This window comes from Pyxicephalus adspersus, chromosome 8 (genome assembly GCF_032062135.1).
Source record: "Pyxicephalus adspersus chromosome 8, UCB_Pads_2.0, whole genome shotgun sequence".
Taxonomy (NCBI): Eukaryota; Metazoa; Chordata; class Amphibia; order Anura; family Pyxicephalidae; genus Pyxicephalus; species Pyxicephalus adspersus.
Window position 1 is genome coordinate 8874653 of NC_092865.1, and position 18676 is coordinate 8893328.

The 18676-nt window shown below is 39.9% G+C and overlaps 1 protein-coding gene across 5 annotated transcripts in view; it reads left to right on the forward strand.

Moving 5' to 3' along the window:
* The first annotated feature begins 400 nt into the window (after positions 1-400).
* The window catches only part of LRRC7 (leucine rich repeat containing 7), a 220312-nt gene continuing 202036 nt past the window's right edge, over positions 401-18676 (forward strand). For 4 of the 5 annotated variants that reach the window (XM_072419463.1, XM_072419459.1, XM_072419462.1 and 1 more), the window contains exon 1: positions 402-757. Coding sequence is in view for 1 of the 5 variants with exons in the window: in XM_072419461.1 (XP_072275562.1) it covers positions 733-757 (25 nt within the window). In the remaining 4 variants the exon portion in view is untranslated. Of the gene's footprint in view, positions 758-18676 lie in introns of all 5 variants that reach the window. The other variant, XM_072419460.1, reaches the window with a different exon arrangement.

The following is an 18676-nucleotide window of genomic DNA, read 5'->3' on the forward strand; positions in this document are numbered from 1 at the left end:
AGAGAGAGGGAGATGGAATGGAGAGAGACAGACAGAGAGATAGAGAAATAAGGGGAATGGAGAAAAGAAAATGTCATAGATGAAGAAAGGGGGATTTTATAGAAATGGGGGGGTGAGGAAGGAGAGAGAACAGAAGAAGGAGAGATGTATGTAGACATAGAGCAGCAGATACAATATATGTATAGATAAGGAGACATGCAGTACACATATATACATTCAGGTCGGGGTCAGTCCATCCTCGGGTGCAGCGTGCTAGGGGTGCAGGGGGGACCCCACATAGAAGCCCCCTAGGTGTGTGCAGGGGAGGTGGGAGCTGTGACGTCACAGTGTGTGGGGGCGGCGGGAGGGGCTGCACAGGCTCGGAGCGCTCAGAGAGCCCGGCGGGAGCTTGCTGCTGCCTCTCCGCTGCTGGCACCACCGCTGCCCGGGCACTGGCTGAGACTGGCAGATCCCCGCACCCTCCTCCTCCTCCCATGCTGCAGCGTCGTGCCCAGGCACCTGGATGGAGGTGGCAGAAGATGAACCCCCCACTCTCAGCAGAAATGCCCCCCCAGCTCTCATTATAACTGCTGTCATGTCTGACCCACTGCTCTGCCTTATGGGGGCCAGCCTGAAGGACACCCTGTAGACCCCCAGCCTTCCCTGCTGCCCCTTGGACCCCTTTCTGCTGCCATCTCAGTGCTCCCTCCTCCCTGCAGACCACTAGGAATAGCAGACCTGTGCTGGGCACTAATGGGCAATCTATCATCTCTCCAATGTGAGTATTATTGGGCATGATGGGGGGTGATGGTAATTGTTGGGGGTGTCCAGGGGTCAGGGCACCCGATGCAGTGCTGCAGCCCTTCCCCTGTACACAAGGGGTTAACCTATACACTGTACAATCATTGCCTCTTATCAGTTGGGCATGGAGACTGGCATTCAGTGCCCAGTACTGTATTTGCATGAGGATTTCTGCACAGTAACTGTATCTTATGCATGGTTGCAACAATTTCCTATGGACAGCCACTCCATCACTCCGTGACATTTGCATTATTTTAGAAGATTTCTGGAGATGATGCCCTGCAAGCTGGCATTTCCTGACAGTCCTGTAATAATTTATTATTCTGTGATTGCAGAAAGTGGGTTATGCATTACACTGGCACTCCATTCCCTTGATTTTTGCAGTTTTTTCCCAATGGTTATCATGTCAGTGTATGCCCAGTGCCATGGTTATCCTATTTTCTAAAAGTGCTGAAGAGGTGCCGCTCTATACCCTGTGCCATGAATGTCATCTTTGCCTTTTCTTTTAAAAAAAGATTTTGTGTATTCTCTTCTAGACTGACGGTATCATGGCTTATCAAGCCTTTGTGTCTGATTCTATTTGATAATCCAATGTTTCTCCCATCAGCACTGTATCTGGGCAGTTCACAAGCTGCAGGTTTGGCTGCTGATGTAAAGTCTCTTATTGCCTTTAGAAAGTCTGAGCTGGCACACTTGGGATAGGAGCTGTCCGCCAGCCGGTGCTGAATCTATGAAACATTGGCTACATGGCCATTCTGTGTTAAAGGGCTTCTGTACCTTTAAAAAGAATTTCAGGCCATCTATTTCTAACCTGTGGGGTCTGATACCCTCCGAACTGAGGAAACCCTTAGAGTGCGCCCCCCAATCTGCATGCCACCATCTTTGGAGGCTAAGTTGGGATTTCTTCCAATGGACTTTGATCCACTTAGTGCTCAAGAATAAAAGCAGCAACAAAAACTATTAAAAGCAGTGAAAAGCACAAACCAGCTTGCAAGACCTTAAAGGACGTTACCCCCAAATCTCTTAAAAGTAGCACAAACTATTAATGGAATCTACCAATCTGGAAAATTACTGCTTACCTTTAAAGGCCTTAAGTGTTTAGGAAAATTCCAGGGGGGCAAAAACCTAAATGTAGACTATTTTTTGGATAATGACTTTAAGACGTATGTTGTAGAGTCTGTATACTGATGTAGCAAATTAAAATCCATGACTGTGAATAAATGATGCAATTGTTGTGGTGACCCCTGTTTACATTGGTGCAAAAATTTCCCAGGGTATTACAGCCTTGTGGCTGTATGTATGAGAATTCCGGGACTTCCCCTCTCTGACAATTTATTGATGGTTGTTGATGTAAGGCAAAGCTTGTTTTCTGCTGCAAGCAACTGTGTAGCAAACCTCCTAAAACATGATCTTGGCTTCGTGTACTGTAGCTGGCCCTCTGCTGAGCTATTCCGCCGCTTCATTTAGCTTACAGATACATGCTGCTACCTTGCTCCCATTGGGCCTTCGCATCTATATTTGGAATAAGGATTTCGGCAATCAATGTATACGCAGACCCAGTGATCAATCCTAGCTTTCTCCTCGCACAGTTCTGGCTCAGATTTGGCTCTGTTGGAGTTTGTAGTCGACATGGGGGAGCTGTGCCATCATTTTTCGGCTACAATGACTGTGTGATATGGGCTGTAATGATTTAACAGCGTGGACCTTTGATAATTTCATTAATGCTGATGTATAATTGGAACTCCTATTTATTAAGGCTGAAGGAAAAAGTGGTAAGTGCTTATCTATAGAGACCAGCCTGTGTGCAATGATGTTTGGTTGGTATGAGCTGTTTTACTTTATGGGTTTCTCAACTAACGTTTTTATAAAAGTTGCTGGGGGTTCCTTGAGTAATGAGCAACTTGTGCCTCTCAGGTCGGTTTACGTAATACCAATGATCTTTTTAGCTGTGACGTTCTTCCCAATGGCCAGCAATGTAAGGGTGACGTTCTTCCCAATGGCCAGCAATGTAAGGGTGACATTCTTCTCAAAGGCCAGCAATGTAAGGGTGACGTTCTTCACAATGGCCAGCAATGTAAGGGTGACGTTCTTCCCAATGGCCAGCAATGTAAGGGTGACATTCTTCTCAATGGCCAGCAATGTAAGGGTGACGTTTTTCCCAATGGCCAGCAATGTAAGAGTGACAATCTTCCCAATGGCCAGCAATGTAAGGGTGACATTCTTCCTAATAGCCAGCAATGTAAGGGTGATGTTTGTCCCTCTGATCACCGCACTAGTAAACCATAAGTGATATATTAATTATGACCAGGGTTCCCTAGTAAGTCCTGAATGTTATTTCAAGGGTTCCCATAGATCAAGAAACACTACACTATACTATAGCATTAGTATTTGAATGAGTTAGTGTTGGAACACCAAACTGGAACAACACCTGGAACATGCCCCTTTACACCTTGTGTGCAGTTTTGGTATGTGTGTTTCAAAAGATTAGTCCAATCTTTGGGGTCTCCCAGCTTCCATTCACCATTAGAATGAATTGAAAATTCAATATGTAATGATATAAGGATTCATACATAATTACATAGCAGTCACATCATTTATCACGTTGTTCCATCACGGATTGGAATATTCATGCTATACATTGTATTCCTAACATATCAGTAACACGTGACCGTTCCAGTCTATTTTACCCGACGCTTTTTGCCTAAGGAGGCTTCCTCAAGGGTTGACTGGGACTAAGACGCTCACAATAGTGAATGTATATTGCTGGAGGTATATTTGTACGTCCCAAACTTTCCACTAGGGTGTCAGTAGTGAGAGAAGGGGTAAGCTTCTATAGGAGCCTGAGGGCTCTAATCCAAGTTGTGCCGAGTTGCAGCGTGGAGGAACAGCACATGCGAAAATATGGCAAAATAACTGGAGCGGTCACGTGTTTTCAATGTGTTAGGAATACAATGTATACCATGAATATTCCAATCCTGTGATGGAACAATGTGATTGGTGATATATGATGTGATTGCAATGTAATTGTGTATAATTCTTTATATCAATACATAATTCATTTTCAATAAATTCTAGCCTGAAAACCATGTCTTTTCTAACTTTTTACTTTGCTGAACCTAGACCTGAACAACTGAAGCAACCCCGGATCATAACACTGCCTCCACAGGTACCCCGGACCATAACACCGCCCCCATATGTACCCCAGACCATAACACTGCCCCCACAGGTAAACCAGATCCTAGCACTTCCCCCACAGGTACCCCAGACCATAACACTGTCCCCACATGTACCCCATACCATACCACTGCCCCCACATGTACCCCATACCATAACACTGCCCCCACATGTACCCCAGACTATAACACTGCCTCACAGGCACCCAGATCATACCCCTGCCCCCACAGGCACCTCAGATCATAACATTGCTTCCACGGGCACCCCAGATCATAACATTGCCCCCACAGAAACCCGGATCATAACACTGCCCCGACAGGTACGCCAGATCATAATACTGCCCCCACAGGAACCCTACATCACAGCACTGTCCCTGCAGGCTTGGGGACTTATTTGGCCTGGTAATAAAATCAATATCAAAATCAATATGTAGTCAAAAAATTCAAAGCTACCTAATGAGGCACTTTTAGATAATTGCATTCACATCTGTCTTCCTTGAGATACTTTTCTATCAGAATGTTGGCCACTGAGGGTCAATAACTTGGAGTGAGTTGTTGGATTGTTGGAAGTTGATTGGATTCAGAACCATCTCTGCAGCCTGGGTGAAGGGTTTCTATACATAGTAACTGGAACAATTATTACTTACTTTAATTCTTGATTGTGATTTGTCAACTTCCATACTTTAACTATAACTCAAGCACCTCTGATTGGTCTGAGCAGGCAGCCCCCTTACTGAGAACCACGCCACGAGTTGGATCTTTGATGGTTGCCTGATTACTCATAAAAACTCATAGCGACCAGTTGCAAAATATTTGAAATGTTACTTTTTACTGACAGATAAAAGCCACAGCATGTTCTGTATATAGAGTGAAGTTGTCATGGTTGCAAGGAACTGAAATCTGATATTTTTTGTTACCAGTTAAACCCATAGAGGCTGCTGAGTGAAATGGAGGACTTGGAGTTAAATTGCAAAAGAATTTGTAGCAATTGTGTATTTTATATCAGTTGTTTAGATTCAAGTTGTTTTTTACATCGGCACCTTTTTATGGTTTGACCTTCTCTTGATCTTTGTTTCTTCATGTACTTTGACTTGGATGTGAGGATATTATAGGAAAAGTCACTGGTGACTTTTTTTAAGCACAAGCTCTGGGGCTGTTATGCTTTTCCTGGCATTTTGTGGTAAGTGATATGGGAATATCAAGTTTTTGGACTTCACTGACTGGTTATTTGTTCCAGATTAGTAACTAGTATACTAGTAATTAGTAGTTAGTTAAGTATAACCAGAACAATGACCATCCCAGATCAAACTCCTGCCCCCTGAGGCATCCAAGATCATACCCCTGCCCCCAGAGGCACCCCATATCCTAACATTGCTTCAATGGGCACCCCAGACCATAACACTGCCCCCACAGGTACCCCAGTTCATAACACTGCTTCACAGGCACCCAGATCATACCCCTGCCCCCACAGACACCCTAGATCATACCCCTGCCCCCACCGGCACCCGATATCCTAACATTGCTTCCATGGGCACCCCAGATCATAACATTTCCCCCACAGACACCCAGAACATAACACAGTTAGGTCACAATACAGGGGTTGCCACTTGCATACAACTTCTTCCATCCAGCAAAAGAAAATCTGGGGAGAATACTGCTATAGAGGCCGTGCTTTAAAAAGGACAACTTAAAGTGAACCTAGCATTAGTTATATTCCTTTATATTCTTCTTTCTGAACTGTAATTCTGGTGTCTGTGTTCAGACTTGTCTATTTTAAATCAGCCCCTTCTGGAGCCTTTCACCTTGCAAAAGTTACAATGTTGGACTCCAATTTCTGGGGAAGAAGGGACTGTGGAAATACATCCTCCTTTTCTGCAGCAAGCTGATAAAATCATCTAAGCATAGGTAAAGTCACTGTATTGGCATTCAAAGATGGCTTTATATTAATAAAAGTGAAGGTGTTTTATAATAATAATATTAATAATAATAGTAAAATTAATGCTCAAATTATACTATTTTCAACATGCCTGAAATGTTCCATAACTTGCAAAGTTGCAGAAAGGTCTACCTAAAGGTGCCATCTTTTTTTTAATTAGAGTTGGAAAGAGGTATCCCCTTTTTGTTAGATTAATTTCTCTTTATTATCCCTGGTGACCATTGTCACTGAGAAAGAAAGAGAGGGAAAACATTTAGAGTGGTACCCAGAACAAGATGTAAAGCCCGTACAGATGTCAGATTATTGTCATTGGAAATTATCTTTTCCAGTGATATGAATAAGTTATGTGCACCAACGAACTACGTTCACCGTTGTTCCATTTTGTTCCATGAATCGGTGAGGGGAGCCATGTGCAAGCGGCACCCTGCTGTGTTCTCCTTCATGATCTCAGGTGACAATCACATGATGTGTGTACATAGCTTAAATTTCCAACAGTTATTATGTGGACCACTGTCTAAGACATGATTTCCATTTACTAGGTTTCTTCTATTTTTCTGTTGTATCTCTGGGCCAGGAAGTGAAGGAAGTTTCCCCAATAGTACACAACAAATAAACTAAACCCTTCCCTTCCTTAAAAAAACAGAGCAATACCCACACTTTGGATTCAGTAATGACTCCATATTTTGCTTTGCTTCCATGTCCACCATTTGGATAACTTTCCTAATTTGGCTAAAATGGATCAAAATTTTTGTATGGTTTCTATTTTTTTGTATCACTAGTATATTCCCCAATGGTATTACATTGTTCTTAACATTCTGATTTCTGTGTAATGTTTGCCGTTTCAGTAAGTAAAGTAAACACAATCAATGTTTTGCTCTCAACAGAGTTGAAATGGAAATTTTTCCAATATTGCTACAGTGAAGTGTTATAATACAAGTGATCTTGGTGGTAGCTTGGAACTGTGAGATCCATGAACATTCAGAATCAGTCATACGGGTACCAATTTCAGATCTGATTTTTTTTTTATTGTGCAAAAAACAAAAATTTGCGGAGATAGGTGCAATTGCTATTTTTTGCAGCTCTTCATCAGTCCGGAAAGAGACAAGCCCGATATTTTCTTAAGCGGAAACCTTGCCAGTGCAAAGTCCTGGATATTACCACTTGAATGCACATAGCATGAAAGGTTTAAGTATGACCTGAAAGTGAGCAGGAAGTTTGAATTGTTTATTTGTGGATTATATGTGTCCTAGTTTCCCAAGAGCTGCCCTCATTTTTCTTACTAGAAACAAAGAACCTTTATTTTCGCAGAAGGCAACTTTGCTTCATAATCACCTGAACAGAATTAGTATTGTGTTGTAGTATCTTGCATCCACAAAGTATACAGATACAGTGTCATGTCTGCTGCAAGGGATAATTAACGAGGAACCAAAATCTAAAAATAACAAAAACAGCAAAACCTGATCTTTCCTCTTCTCTAGAACAAATATGTTGATAGTTTTGGAGCTGGTGGAAGAGAGCTGGGAAAACATAGGCTTAATAATACACAGATGAAATGAATATGAGTGGGAACTTTTTCACTCCTTCTTTATTCCTTTTTTGGAATTCTGTTTCACACCATAGTCAGACCATGGACCTGTTTCTCAACTCATTCTAGTGGATGTTTATATCCGGACAGATTCAGGTATTAATATTAGCCATGTGAAAAACACATTTCATTAATTCTTAAAGAGAACCTGAACTGTTAAAGTTTTCCATCACTCATGCCCTACTTCTTAGCAAATTCTTTCTTCTCTTTTTAGCATACATGCCCACCTCAATAGCAAAACACCTCCTTCTCCTGCCCTGCAGAATTTAGATTCAGCACCCAAGATGGAGATGGAAGAAAACTGAACCCATTCTTACCCCTGGCAATGAAACATCTACGTGGGCTTTCTTTAACTCTGTACAACTCTCATTCTGGGGTCTGCTCCTGCAAAATGGTGGGCAATACAACCTATGAGTATACCAAGACTACCAAACAGAAGTAGGGGGCTAGGTGTCATTAACCTGTGGTGCCCAAGCCTTTTGGTGCCCATGGGTTCTAGGGCCCTGAACTGCTTTGACCTCTGGGACAGCTAAAAATCAATTCTACATCAGTTCTACATCAATGGTCTTTTGGCTAAATAGGTACAAATTCCAACAAGCAAACTTCAAAAACCTGCTGATAACTTTCGTAGAATAAGGAAAAGTGTAACCATATTAATGGCCATGGTTTAGGAATAGCATAACCAATGTATGATGGGTGATGGATGATGATGGATGATGATGATTGGAGCATGAAGCATTGTCAATTGAGCTCCTTGGATTTGTCTTGATTTCGTGGTTTGGAGCATGCTATATGTAATAAAGCAAACATACCTATTCTATGTATCAATTAATTTCCCTAATATATTGTGTTTATTCTGTATACTTTAATTAGTATAATACAAATGTCTATCAACAGCATGTGTGGCTGTATTAGAGGCATGTGTGAGCCATTGGCATCTCTACAATTAGATCCCTGATAGGTAAGAATCTGCAGAGAGGGAGAACTAGGGGTCCACCTTATCAGCAGAAGGAGTAGGTGCCATGGAGTAAGCGTTTACCTTTTGACTTTGACTAAAGTTAGGTTTGGAGGGCCATTTGAACCACACAGAGCCATCAGATGGAAAAAAAAGTCATTATTTTGGAAACTCAGAGGCTGCATTGTTTATGAAGTTCCTTAAAGAGTTGTCTAAGACCAGCCGTATGATTTAGAATGTTGTGGTAACCTTACCATCACACACGTATGTACTTGATGGACATTCCCTTTCAAAAACAACTATTAAAATGGAGTAATCCATTTTTTACCTGTACTGTCCCAACTCTCCTGAGAAGCATTTGCACAAAATCTTGGAGCGCACCTGGGGGCATTCCTGTCCTTTTAGCCAAAAGATCATTTGTGTTGTGAAGTGCTAATGATAGGTGAGAAGAGCTGGCTCACCATTTGTTTTCCTATTTATTTTAAAGGGGTTCAAAAGGAGTTAAGGTCAGGGTTTTGTGCAGGTCACTCTAGTTTCTCTATACCAATTCCACCAAACTATGTCTTTATGTACTGGAGCGCACTCATGGAGGAACAGAAAAAGACCTTCTCCAAACTCTTTCCACAAAGTCTACACAATTGTCTACAATGTCTTTGTATGCTACAGAATTAACCTGAACTCAATCATTTCCAAGGTTATCCACATACATTTGGCTATATAGTGTATTTGTATGAATTACTGGACATACAGAGGCTGTATAATGGCACCAAATAAGCATGGCCCCCACTTTCATTTTTGTCCACAAAAAGCGCGTAGTGAAACGGTGAATAATTTCTGCTGGAAAATCTTCTCTAGTGGAATCAATGCTTAATTGTACAATTTAGCCAGTAGGTTTACGCTTCATAAACAAATTGCTCTTTTTCCAGTATAGAAGACTTTACTTGGCTTTTTAGCAGCTGTATTCTTTCTCTGCTGTCTGCCAGAAAACAAATATACCGATCTGATTCATTAAATGGTCTTCTGTGCCCCATAAGCTTGGATTTGTAGACAACTCTATTAAATATTGTTTGTATCATAACATTGACATTTGATGATGATGATGATAATAATAATATAATAGTATAGAAAAAAAATATCAAACAAACTGCCAATGCACTTATACTCTTAATACACTTAATGTCATAAATCTTTATAAACGGCACAATCTGATGTCAGAACAAAGTGATCATACAACTTGAACACAGACAAACACCTGTTAAATTAAGCTCTCCCCATGGTGAACCATAACTATATATCTTTGTAAGAGGATTTAGCTGACGTCCATCAGAGTCCATATGTCTATGTCTGTCTTGGTCACAGTGTTTTTCGAAGTCCGTGTAAGGGTCAGATTGGAAATACCATTACTGCCTTTGGCCCTGCAGATTTATAGAGAAATTGTGTAATGTTCAAGATGCATTATCTAATACATTAAACCCAAATTGAAGGGGCATTTCTAATTAAATCTGTTACTAAATGTTGATTGATTGGAATGTAGAGTTTGATGTTGTGCCCATTGTCTTTTCTAGTCATATTAAAGCAGAACTGGACCCAGTATGTGTTCCGTCCAAGGTGCCACCTTCTTTTTTCTTCTTCTCCTGCTAGATGTCATCTTGACCATCTTGATTGGCCAGGCCAGGATGATGTAACTCCTGTGCAGGTGGGAGTTCATTTAGTCCCAGCAACTGTAAGAGAAGAGCTATGTTGGTTGGCAGCCAGTGGAGCCGTAAGAATGCTTATTGCAGAAGGGACATTGCATGTCCCTATTTTCAATAAAGCCCAGCCTGATCCCAATTTTTTTAAAGTGAAACTTCCACTGTTGGAAGTTTAGCTACAACTTGGAGGTGGGGCTATGAAAATGGCACAATTCATACCCCTACTTTATTTGCTCACATACTGAGTGGTGATGGTTTTAGTCGCTGAGTTTGCCATTCCCACTGTTATCCCTAAGTTGTTCTTACAGGAAAAAGGATACTTAGCTACAACAGAAACTTTTGCTCTCATTTAACACAAGCTGTGCTGTCATTCATTGTCCTGGGAGTAGTTTGTGTCCCGTACCCAGAGCAATACATTGCAGATTATAAACCTCTTCTATTAGCGGTGAGCATGCAATAAGATGCACCCAGCTGTTTTGCTGCAAATGATAAGCATGTGTTTCTATTGAGAGGTTTTGGCTGCTATAATTATTTTACCCACACATGGGGCCCTTTTTTAGTTAATTCCAACTACTTATAAGCAGATTTTATTCACTAAGATTTTCAATGGATGAATGCAACATACTGCCAATGATAAATAATGTAGGGTTGCTCCGAGGTTGCAAGTGGTGATTGTTTCTGTTGATGGATAGTTTCACTTTTCTGCAACGTTTCCTTTCCAATGTTAAAGTTCAGTGTGTTGTATCTGCACAACTTCATTTCATGTGCACCAGTGCTGTTGAAGCAAGCAGCTTAATACACTGTATACTGATGCTGTGTTACCTGTCATTTGTATTTCTGTCCATCCAACCATGAGATTGAAACAACTTAGTCACGGGGGACCTCATTTTTTTTCTGCTTCAGTTATTCAACACTTTTAAAGTTTTGTCCCCCCACCCCATGTTGGGACAGTAAACGTGGTCTCTCTGATCTCCAAACCTTGCAGTACAACCATGCTTCTTCATTTCCCAGTCCTGCTGTACAGTGGATTGCAAGAAGCAAATATAAGGTCCTCTTTTATACTTAATTCCTAAAATAAAAAAAATAAATATACATACAGCTGAACCTAAAAGTCTTTCCTCCCCCCCGACCCCAGACTGTGTTTGGATCCACACTGATCTCCAAGCCTTGCAGTGCAACCATTTGGCTCTTTGTGTGGCTTCTCCATTCCTCAGTATGAGCCCTGCCGTACAGTAGAGTACAAAAGGCTTATACAAGGTCACTTTTTATACTTCCTACAATTAAAAAGGAAATATAAATGAGGCTGAACATTGGACACAGCTTTTGTCTTAGTATATTTCTCAATGCTCACAAAAGGAAAAAAAAATCACTTTGTGCTCATAAAATGCCTTTTCAAACAAAGATATTACATTGTAAAAGTAACAGGGGCATCATTATTGTGCTGTACATAGCTTGTGCAGAGTAGAGGGGTCTAGCAGGTCCACCTACTACAGGCCGCAAAAACCACAGGAGGGGGCAGATACAAGACCAGTCACCCTGCACAAGAAAGAACAGCTGGTATTGGTCTGCAATATAGGAAGCTCCTGCACAAAGGATTACTGCAGAGATCTAATAGAAATATGAGCTTTAATGATATATTAATAAATACAGATCAACATCAAAGTGTGTCTTTTATATCTGCTTGGAGTTCAGCTTTCAATAAATCCATATAGATATCAATTTTCTTCATTGGGTTTCCCAGTTTACTGATGACTTGGGTCTCCAGAAAAGTTCCAAGATTTGTTTATGACTAAATTGGAGACTACCAGCCATATTCTTGGTAGCAGAAGATACATTTACATTTTAGAGCCGATAAAATAAATGTTTCATGCAGGCAGGATTCACCACCTACGCTTGTACTGTGAAAGAGAAAAAAAAGAGAGAGAGAGAGGAAGAGGAAAAAAAAGAAGCACAAATTGCTGGTACTGTCAGTACGGAGTATAGAAGGACAGGGACAAACCAATACCAGTACAATCTTAAGCTATAAATTACTGCAGGTCATGGAATGTGAGTGGCCGTTGCTTTTGTTCCTGGTGTTTTCCGGCATGAAATAGATTTAATTGTGTTGTTGAAGCTGTTTGGCTCTGTTAAGAATATTGGAAGGAATATAGTAGCCAAGGATGGGCATGGGATTGGAGAGGGGGGAGAAACAAGAAGAAACAATGGAATCTTTCTTGGAGTTCTGGCAGTGTGGCTTAGCGAGGTCAGAGATGCACATAAGTTTATATTAGCACAAAAGCATAAAGTAGACATATGTTGATTATGGACATAATAAACTATAAATATTGCAGTAACTGTTGCATGCTCTTATATCTGCAAAAGTTTCCCGGGACTGGAAAATTTAGGGTGCTCTAATACAGGAGTTCATAAAGTTGTAAATTGAAACCAGAGTGGTTTGTGAGGTTGCACTGCGGTTACGGCTTCCTCGCATCTCTGAACTTGGATAAGATGTTACATGTAGCGTCTGATCTGCAGCAACCCATACAGCAGTGTTTCTCAACCAGGGTACTGTGGAGCCCCAGGGTTTCTCCAGAGATTACTAAGGCTAGGTACACATGTGCAATAATTATCGTTTGAAAACGGATTGTTTGATTATTTTGAACGATCGTTTTGTGCACAATTCTGTACATGCTCTAATGATACGATTGTTCAGATTTAATCCACCAATAGTGTACACACACTAGATACAATTGTTGTACTAGATACGATGCAGGAAGTGACATGTACAGGAGAAAGTATATCACAGAACAATCCATGATCACTGAACAACCGTACACACAATAGATTACGAACGATCGTCGCCTAATCAGATCCGCCGAAACGTTTGTTCGCTTCCAGCGAGATTCCTCGTTCATTGGCGTCATTGACCAGTCGTTGTGCACTTTTTTTGTTAACAATTATCGAACGATCTGTTGTGAATGGTTCATTTCCAACGACAATTTCTGCATGTGTGTACGCAGCCTTGGGGTTCCCTGAGCAATGACCAAATTGTTCCTCTCGGGTCAGATTAGATGACACCAATGATCTTTTTGGCTATCTGTAACAGTGACATTCTTCCCAATAGCAAGCAATGTAAGAGAAATTCTTCCCACTGACCACCACATTAATGTACTGTGATCTATGGATACTGTATATTCATTATAGCAGAGGTTCACCGAGACCTAAACGTTATTTCAAGAGTTCTCTCATGTTAAAAAGATTGAGAAACACTGCCATAGAGAATGAATAGCGGTGACAGTGAGCAGTTCGGTAAGGTGCAAGATGCCAGCTGCCTGGAACCTCACAGGAACATCTGTTCCCGTCACGAGTATGAACTTTTCTTGTATAAGGATGAATGAACTTTGCAGAATATACTGAGAAAATATCATTTTTGCCATTGACATGATTTCCAACAATTCTTGATACCTAGGGATAATTTAGGGTTTTGAAGATATCCTCCTAAAGATGCCCCAGACTTCTCTGATTTATTAGCCTGATTTATTAAACTTCTCCAAGACTGGAGAAGATAGACTATCATGGGAGAACCTGGCAGATACAGCAAAGCTGGAATAGATTTCCCAACATTATTATTATTATTATTATTATTCCAATGGAAGCATAGAGAAGAAAGAAGGAAAAAGAATAGGCTTTTAAAGTGACACTTAAAAATTGATTAAAATATAATGCTTTATTAATACCAAATATATATAAAAAAGGATGCAAAATGGAATTGCTTCGATTATACAATTAGAACATTTAAAATATTTTACTGCACCTAAGTAGGTACAATTGGTATTCAAAGATGTACTTAATTCTATACTCACAAATCTCCTTTTCTTGACGCGTTTCGCCACCAAGGGCTTCCTCAGGGGATATGGAGAATGGCGATATTAGACTGAAATGAAATGATATGTATTTAAAAATTATTTAGATCCTTTTGATCTTTCTCATCACATGAGTATCACAGCAATTTGGTATAGAAAATTATGATCATAATATTCTACAAAGAACATGATGGTACTGTAAGAATGAATAAATACATATATCAATGAAGAAACAATAGATACATCACCATCTAATGGTTTTACATGATAGTTTTGAAATCTTTGAGAAAATGGTTCCAAGGTATCATTGGTAAGAAAACTTACTGTGTAGATTTAGATTTTGGAGGATTGAAAACTCCTAAAACGGTCGTTTTGTTTTAGTTGCTGCCTTGAAAGCAGGAATCCTAATTGAAAACTCCTAAAACGGTCGTTTTGTTTTAGTTGCTGCCTTGAAAGCAGGAATCCTAATGAACGAGGGAATTTAAAAATCATAAGAATTAAATTTAAAACTTGGATATAATACAATAGAGGTGGCTTACATCATTAACAATTGTAAAATTGTAAGTTTTTACGGTCTCGTTAAAATATAAACCGAAGAGTACAAAATCTGAATTTCAAGAAAAAGGAGAAAGAAAAGGACATATTGATAATGATTGATTATAAATGGACTGAAAGAGACCAGCAACACCTTATGTGGAAAAATATATATGTAATTACCTTATATGCTTGATGTTTGCCTAGGAAAGACTGAATGGAATATAAGTTAGTTCTCTAAGTGTTAGAACGAACTATAAAGAGTCATGCCTTCCATATGATGAGAAAAAATACTGCTTTTTAAAATGTTTAGCTAAGGCGATCTATAAACATATTATTAAAAACTCATTATTGTGAGTGAACTCAATAGTAGGGAAGGCAATATAATATATATATATATATATATATATATATATATGTATATATATATATATATATATCAATATACAATTCACTAAAATGTGATATTTGCCCTGAGAAGATTGGGTCAAATTTCAGTTTATCATATTTTTTTTTATATATTTGGTATAAATAAAGCATTACTTTTTAATCAATTGTTTTGTGTCACTTTAAAAGCCTATTCTTTTTCCTTCTTTCTTCTGTATGCTTCCATTGGAATTATACTTATATTAGGCTATTAAGGTTTACCTGCTATGTTATATAGAAGTCCCTTATGTTAATGCTCACTCTAATTTAGATTAATCATTTGCTATTAGTTGGCAAATCCTTGACAAGATCTCCAAGACTGGAGTTTTCTGTATCACTTACTGTTACTTGCTGGTATAGCCACTACAAATGTAATAATATAAGTCCTTAAAACAAATATTCTCCACCTTCTTGTTTAGACCTCTTTATATATAGAAGCGTGAATGTTAATTTTACATTTTCAATGCATTTCATGTGTATTGGTAATGTTCGTTGGAGTTAGGTTAGGGTTTGCCAACGTGCATTTGTGGAAGTTGGGGGAACTATTGTTTATGTTTTCTGAATGAAGTGGAAGGGTCTGTATGTATAGTAGCGGTCCATATGCTATTTAGACAATTAGAAGCATGATTGGATGAAGTATTTGTTGGCGAAATGTGTAGGATTGAAGTACAGGCCATGCATTAATAATTTGGCTGAAGGGATGCCTTATTATGTGAGCTCAGTTGTAACTCATTCATTGTCATTGGTAGTATGCGGAGATTGTTTTTATACTTTTCTATTAAATAAGAAGGTTTTACACTATTAGGGGTCTAGACATAAATCCGTGACTCTGATATTCACTGAACATTCTCTGAACGAGATCCTTCCAGGTCTAGGTATTTTCATAGCAGTGATTGATCCTCCACCATTGGTTCTTCAAACAATGTTTGGTGAATGTTGCATTGTTTCCCGGCTCATTTCCAGTATCCACCCGGCTGTTTTTGGGTAATTACTGAAAAGTTGGGTCATAATACAGTGGCCACCACCCGCCTACAGCTTCTTCCCACCTGGCTTAAAGAATATCTGGGGAGAACACTGATGTCGGACTTACTGCCTATTAAATAAACCCCTTAGTGGTTTTAATCTTTTACTGAGAACTACCAGTCAGTCAGAACGGAGCAAGTTTACCCGTTTATATAAAAGCCTACAAGACCGGATTTGCCATTAGATATTTGCCGTTCCATAATTAGAGAATTGGAAAGTGGCGGAGGGAAGTGTGAATGCTAAATATGGAAATTTGAAGAAAGAAGCTGAAGCACAATATTTGGAAGAATACATTTGTTTTTAAAGATTAATATTACTGTATGGTGGTGGTAATATATTCACATCACAAGATGTTGTGATAAGTTCCTAAAATTGTTTGATGTTTGAATAAAGGGACTCAATGGCTATGGCTGTGGTACTAAAGAAAGTAAGAAAAAATACTAAATGTATAAAGCAGGGGTGTCAAACTCAAATACACAGAGGGCCAAAACTAAAAACGGGCCAATCTTGAAATTTATTGAAAAAATTGGGGGCATTTTTCCTTCCCATTAGATTCAAATCCCTTTCATATGGAAACAAAGAGGTTTTGCTTCACATTCAATCTGGAACAAACTTATAATAGAGAAAGAGGCAAAGTTTTTTTAATTTTATTTAAGAAAAAATGATATGCCTCGTTCTCTATTTGTAGCTTTTTGAGTTAAATTTCAATGGTAACCTTTTTGCACAGGCTAACAATAATAACAATATTCTTCAATGAAAATCCAACCACTCAAGGCCATGCCTTGGAGTAGCAAGGAAAAGTACATCTGAGGGGGAGTGCTGAAAATGCCAGACGCGGCCAATGCAAAGCTAAATCTAATGAGTGGCCCACTGCTGAAACTCCCTCTTCATTGAAATAGTGCCGCTACTAAAATTCCCAGCATTACTTGTGTCTATAAAACAGTCCAATGCGGGGCCACGCATAGGCAGAGAGTCTGCTGGTCTAGAGAAGCGAAAAATGCCAGGAATTGTAGTAGCTGCGCAGCGGCGGGCCATCTGCAGTTCATATTTAGGATTCCTTTGAGGGCCAAAAAAAGGACATTGGGGGCCAGAGTTTGACACTCCTGGTATAAAGCATAACATTATCATTATAATTTAGCTCTGTGCTGCACCAGGATTCTAAAGAAGAGTTAAAGTTCTGTTGTAATAAAGAGAAAATGAGAACCCATGGAGTTATTTGTTCAATGGATCAAAGAGATCTGTTGACTGGAGATGATCTCAGTCATGGGATCTGTTAAACTCACATGGCCGACTCTCCATCAATCATAGAGCTTCCTTTGCACCATTAGAAATAGAGTTCTGTGATTGGACGAGAGCAGGTTATGTAAGTTTTTGCTTTCTTTTCTTTGATTTATAAATGTCAATCAACTAGAGTTTGGATTTTAGAACTTGAAAGGATAAGGCTCAAGTTGGCTTTGAGTTCAGTTCTGTAAAGTTCTTTAGGTTTATTTTAATACACTTTTGTTTTTGCTGTTTTTACATATTTTTTTAGGCATGCAGAGCTTTGAATCATTAGGTCAATGGCATCAGAGCATCCCTGGAAATACATTTTAAATGTTTACATGCTTTTAGAGGGGCAGATGTAATGTCGGGGTGGCAGGGTTCTTCCTTCACTGCCGCAGCATTTTGCACACCTGCACGAGGAAGTGACACCAGTGAGAACAGACTGTGATGTGAAGCTATTTCCAGGCCAGCATGTGTGCAGCACACAGTAAGGCAGCCGTTGCCATGGCAAATAACAGTTCTTATAAAGAATGCCATGGAGACGCCGCGCTTAGCAGTCGCCTCTGCACATTTGGGTTCGTGTGGCCTGATGATGGCTTGACACACCTGGATTGCAAGCACAACCCTGCACCTGTGGTGGGATTTCTAGGAATGAAAGGTCTGGGGTAACTAAAGGGAAAGAGTACTTTGGTGAATTTTACCCTGCTGCTTATTTGTAAAGCAACGATGAATAATCCAGCAGTTGGGTTTTCAGCAGCAGTATGGAAAACGTTTGACTCTCATAAACCTGGGTCAGTTTGTAGAAACGCCAACCAGCCGTCAAGGATACCATTGGGTTATGCAGATAGTCCCGTGTGAAGGATCTGAACACCATACCCAGTGTTAGATGGTAAAATTGTTACCTTCCAAACATCCATTGTGCCAATTTTAACAAAATATATGGCAGTTGCTCCTTGAGCCACGGGATGTCATTTATTATGCTTACAGCATACAGATATCTTGGAGTCCCACCACCGTTTGATTCCAAAATGTTTAGAGAAATCCACAAAAAATTAGAAAGAAAATATAAAAGAATGGTAACTGTAGCAGTGTTCTCTCTTTTAGCAGGGCGCACCACCCGGAACTTTTCAGTAGTCCCCCGACTGTTTTTGGGTGGTTACAGAAGAGCTGGGTCACAATACGGAGGCTACCACCCATCTATGACTTCTTTCCACCCAGCTTAAACCAATGACCCAAGCCATTGGTGTGTTTCTGTAGGTATCAGTGACATCACTGGCCTCCTGGAAACAGCTGGGGATCCTAGAAGAACTGGGAAAATCGTATCTTATATAAAGATTCTCCAGCTTTTCTCCATCCACTGGCATTTTGAATCTTCAGCTTTCCCAGAAAAGGTCCCAGTGATTTCACCATCACCCACTCAAGTTTGTTGGGTTGTAAATTAGGCATTTATTGCATTTTTAGTATTTTT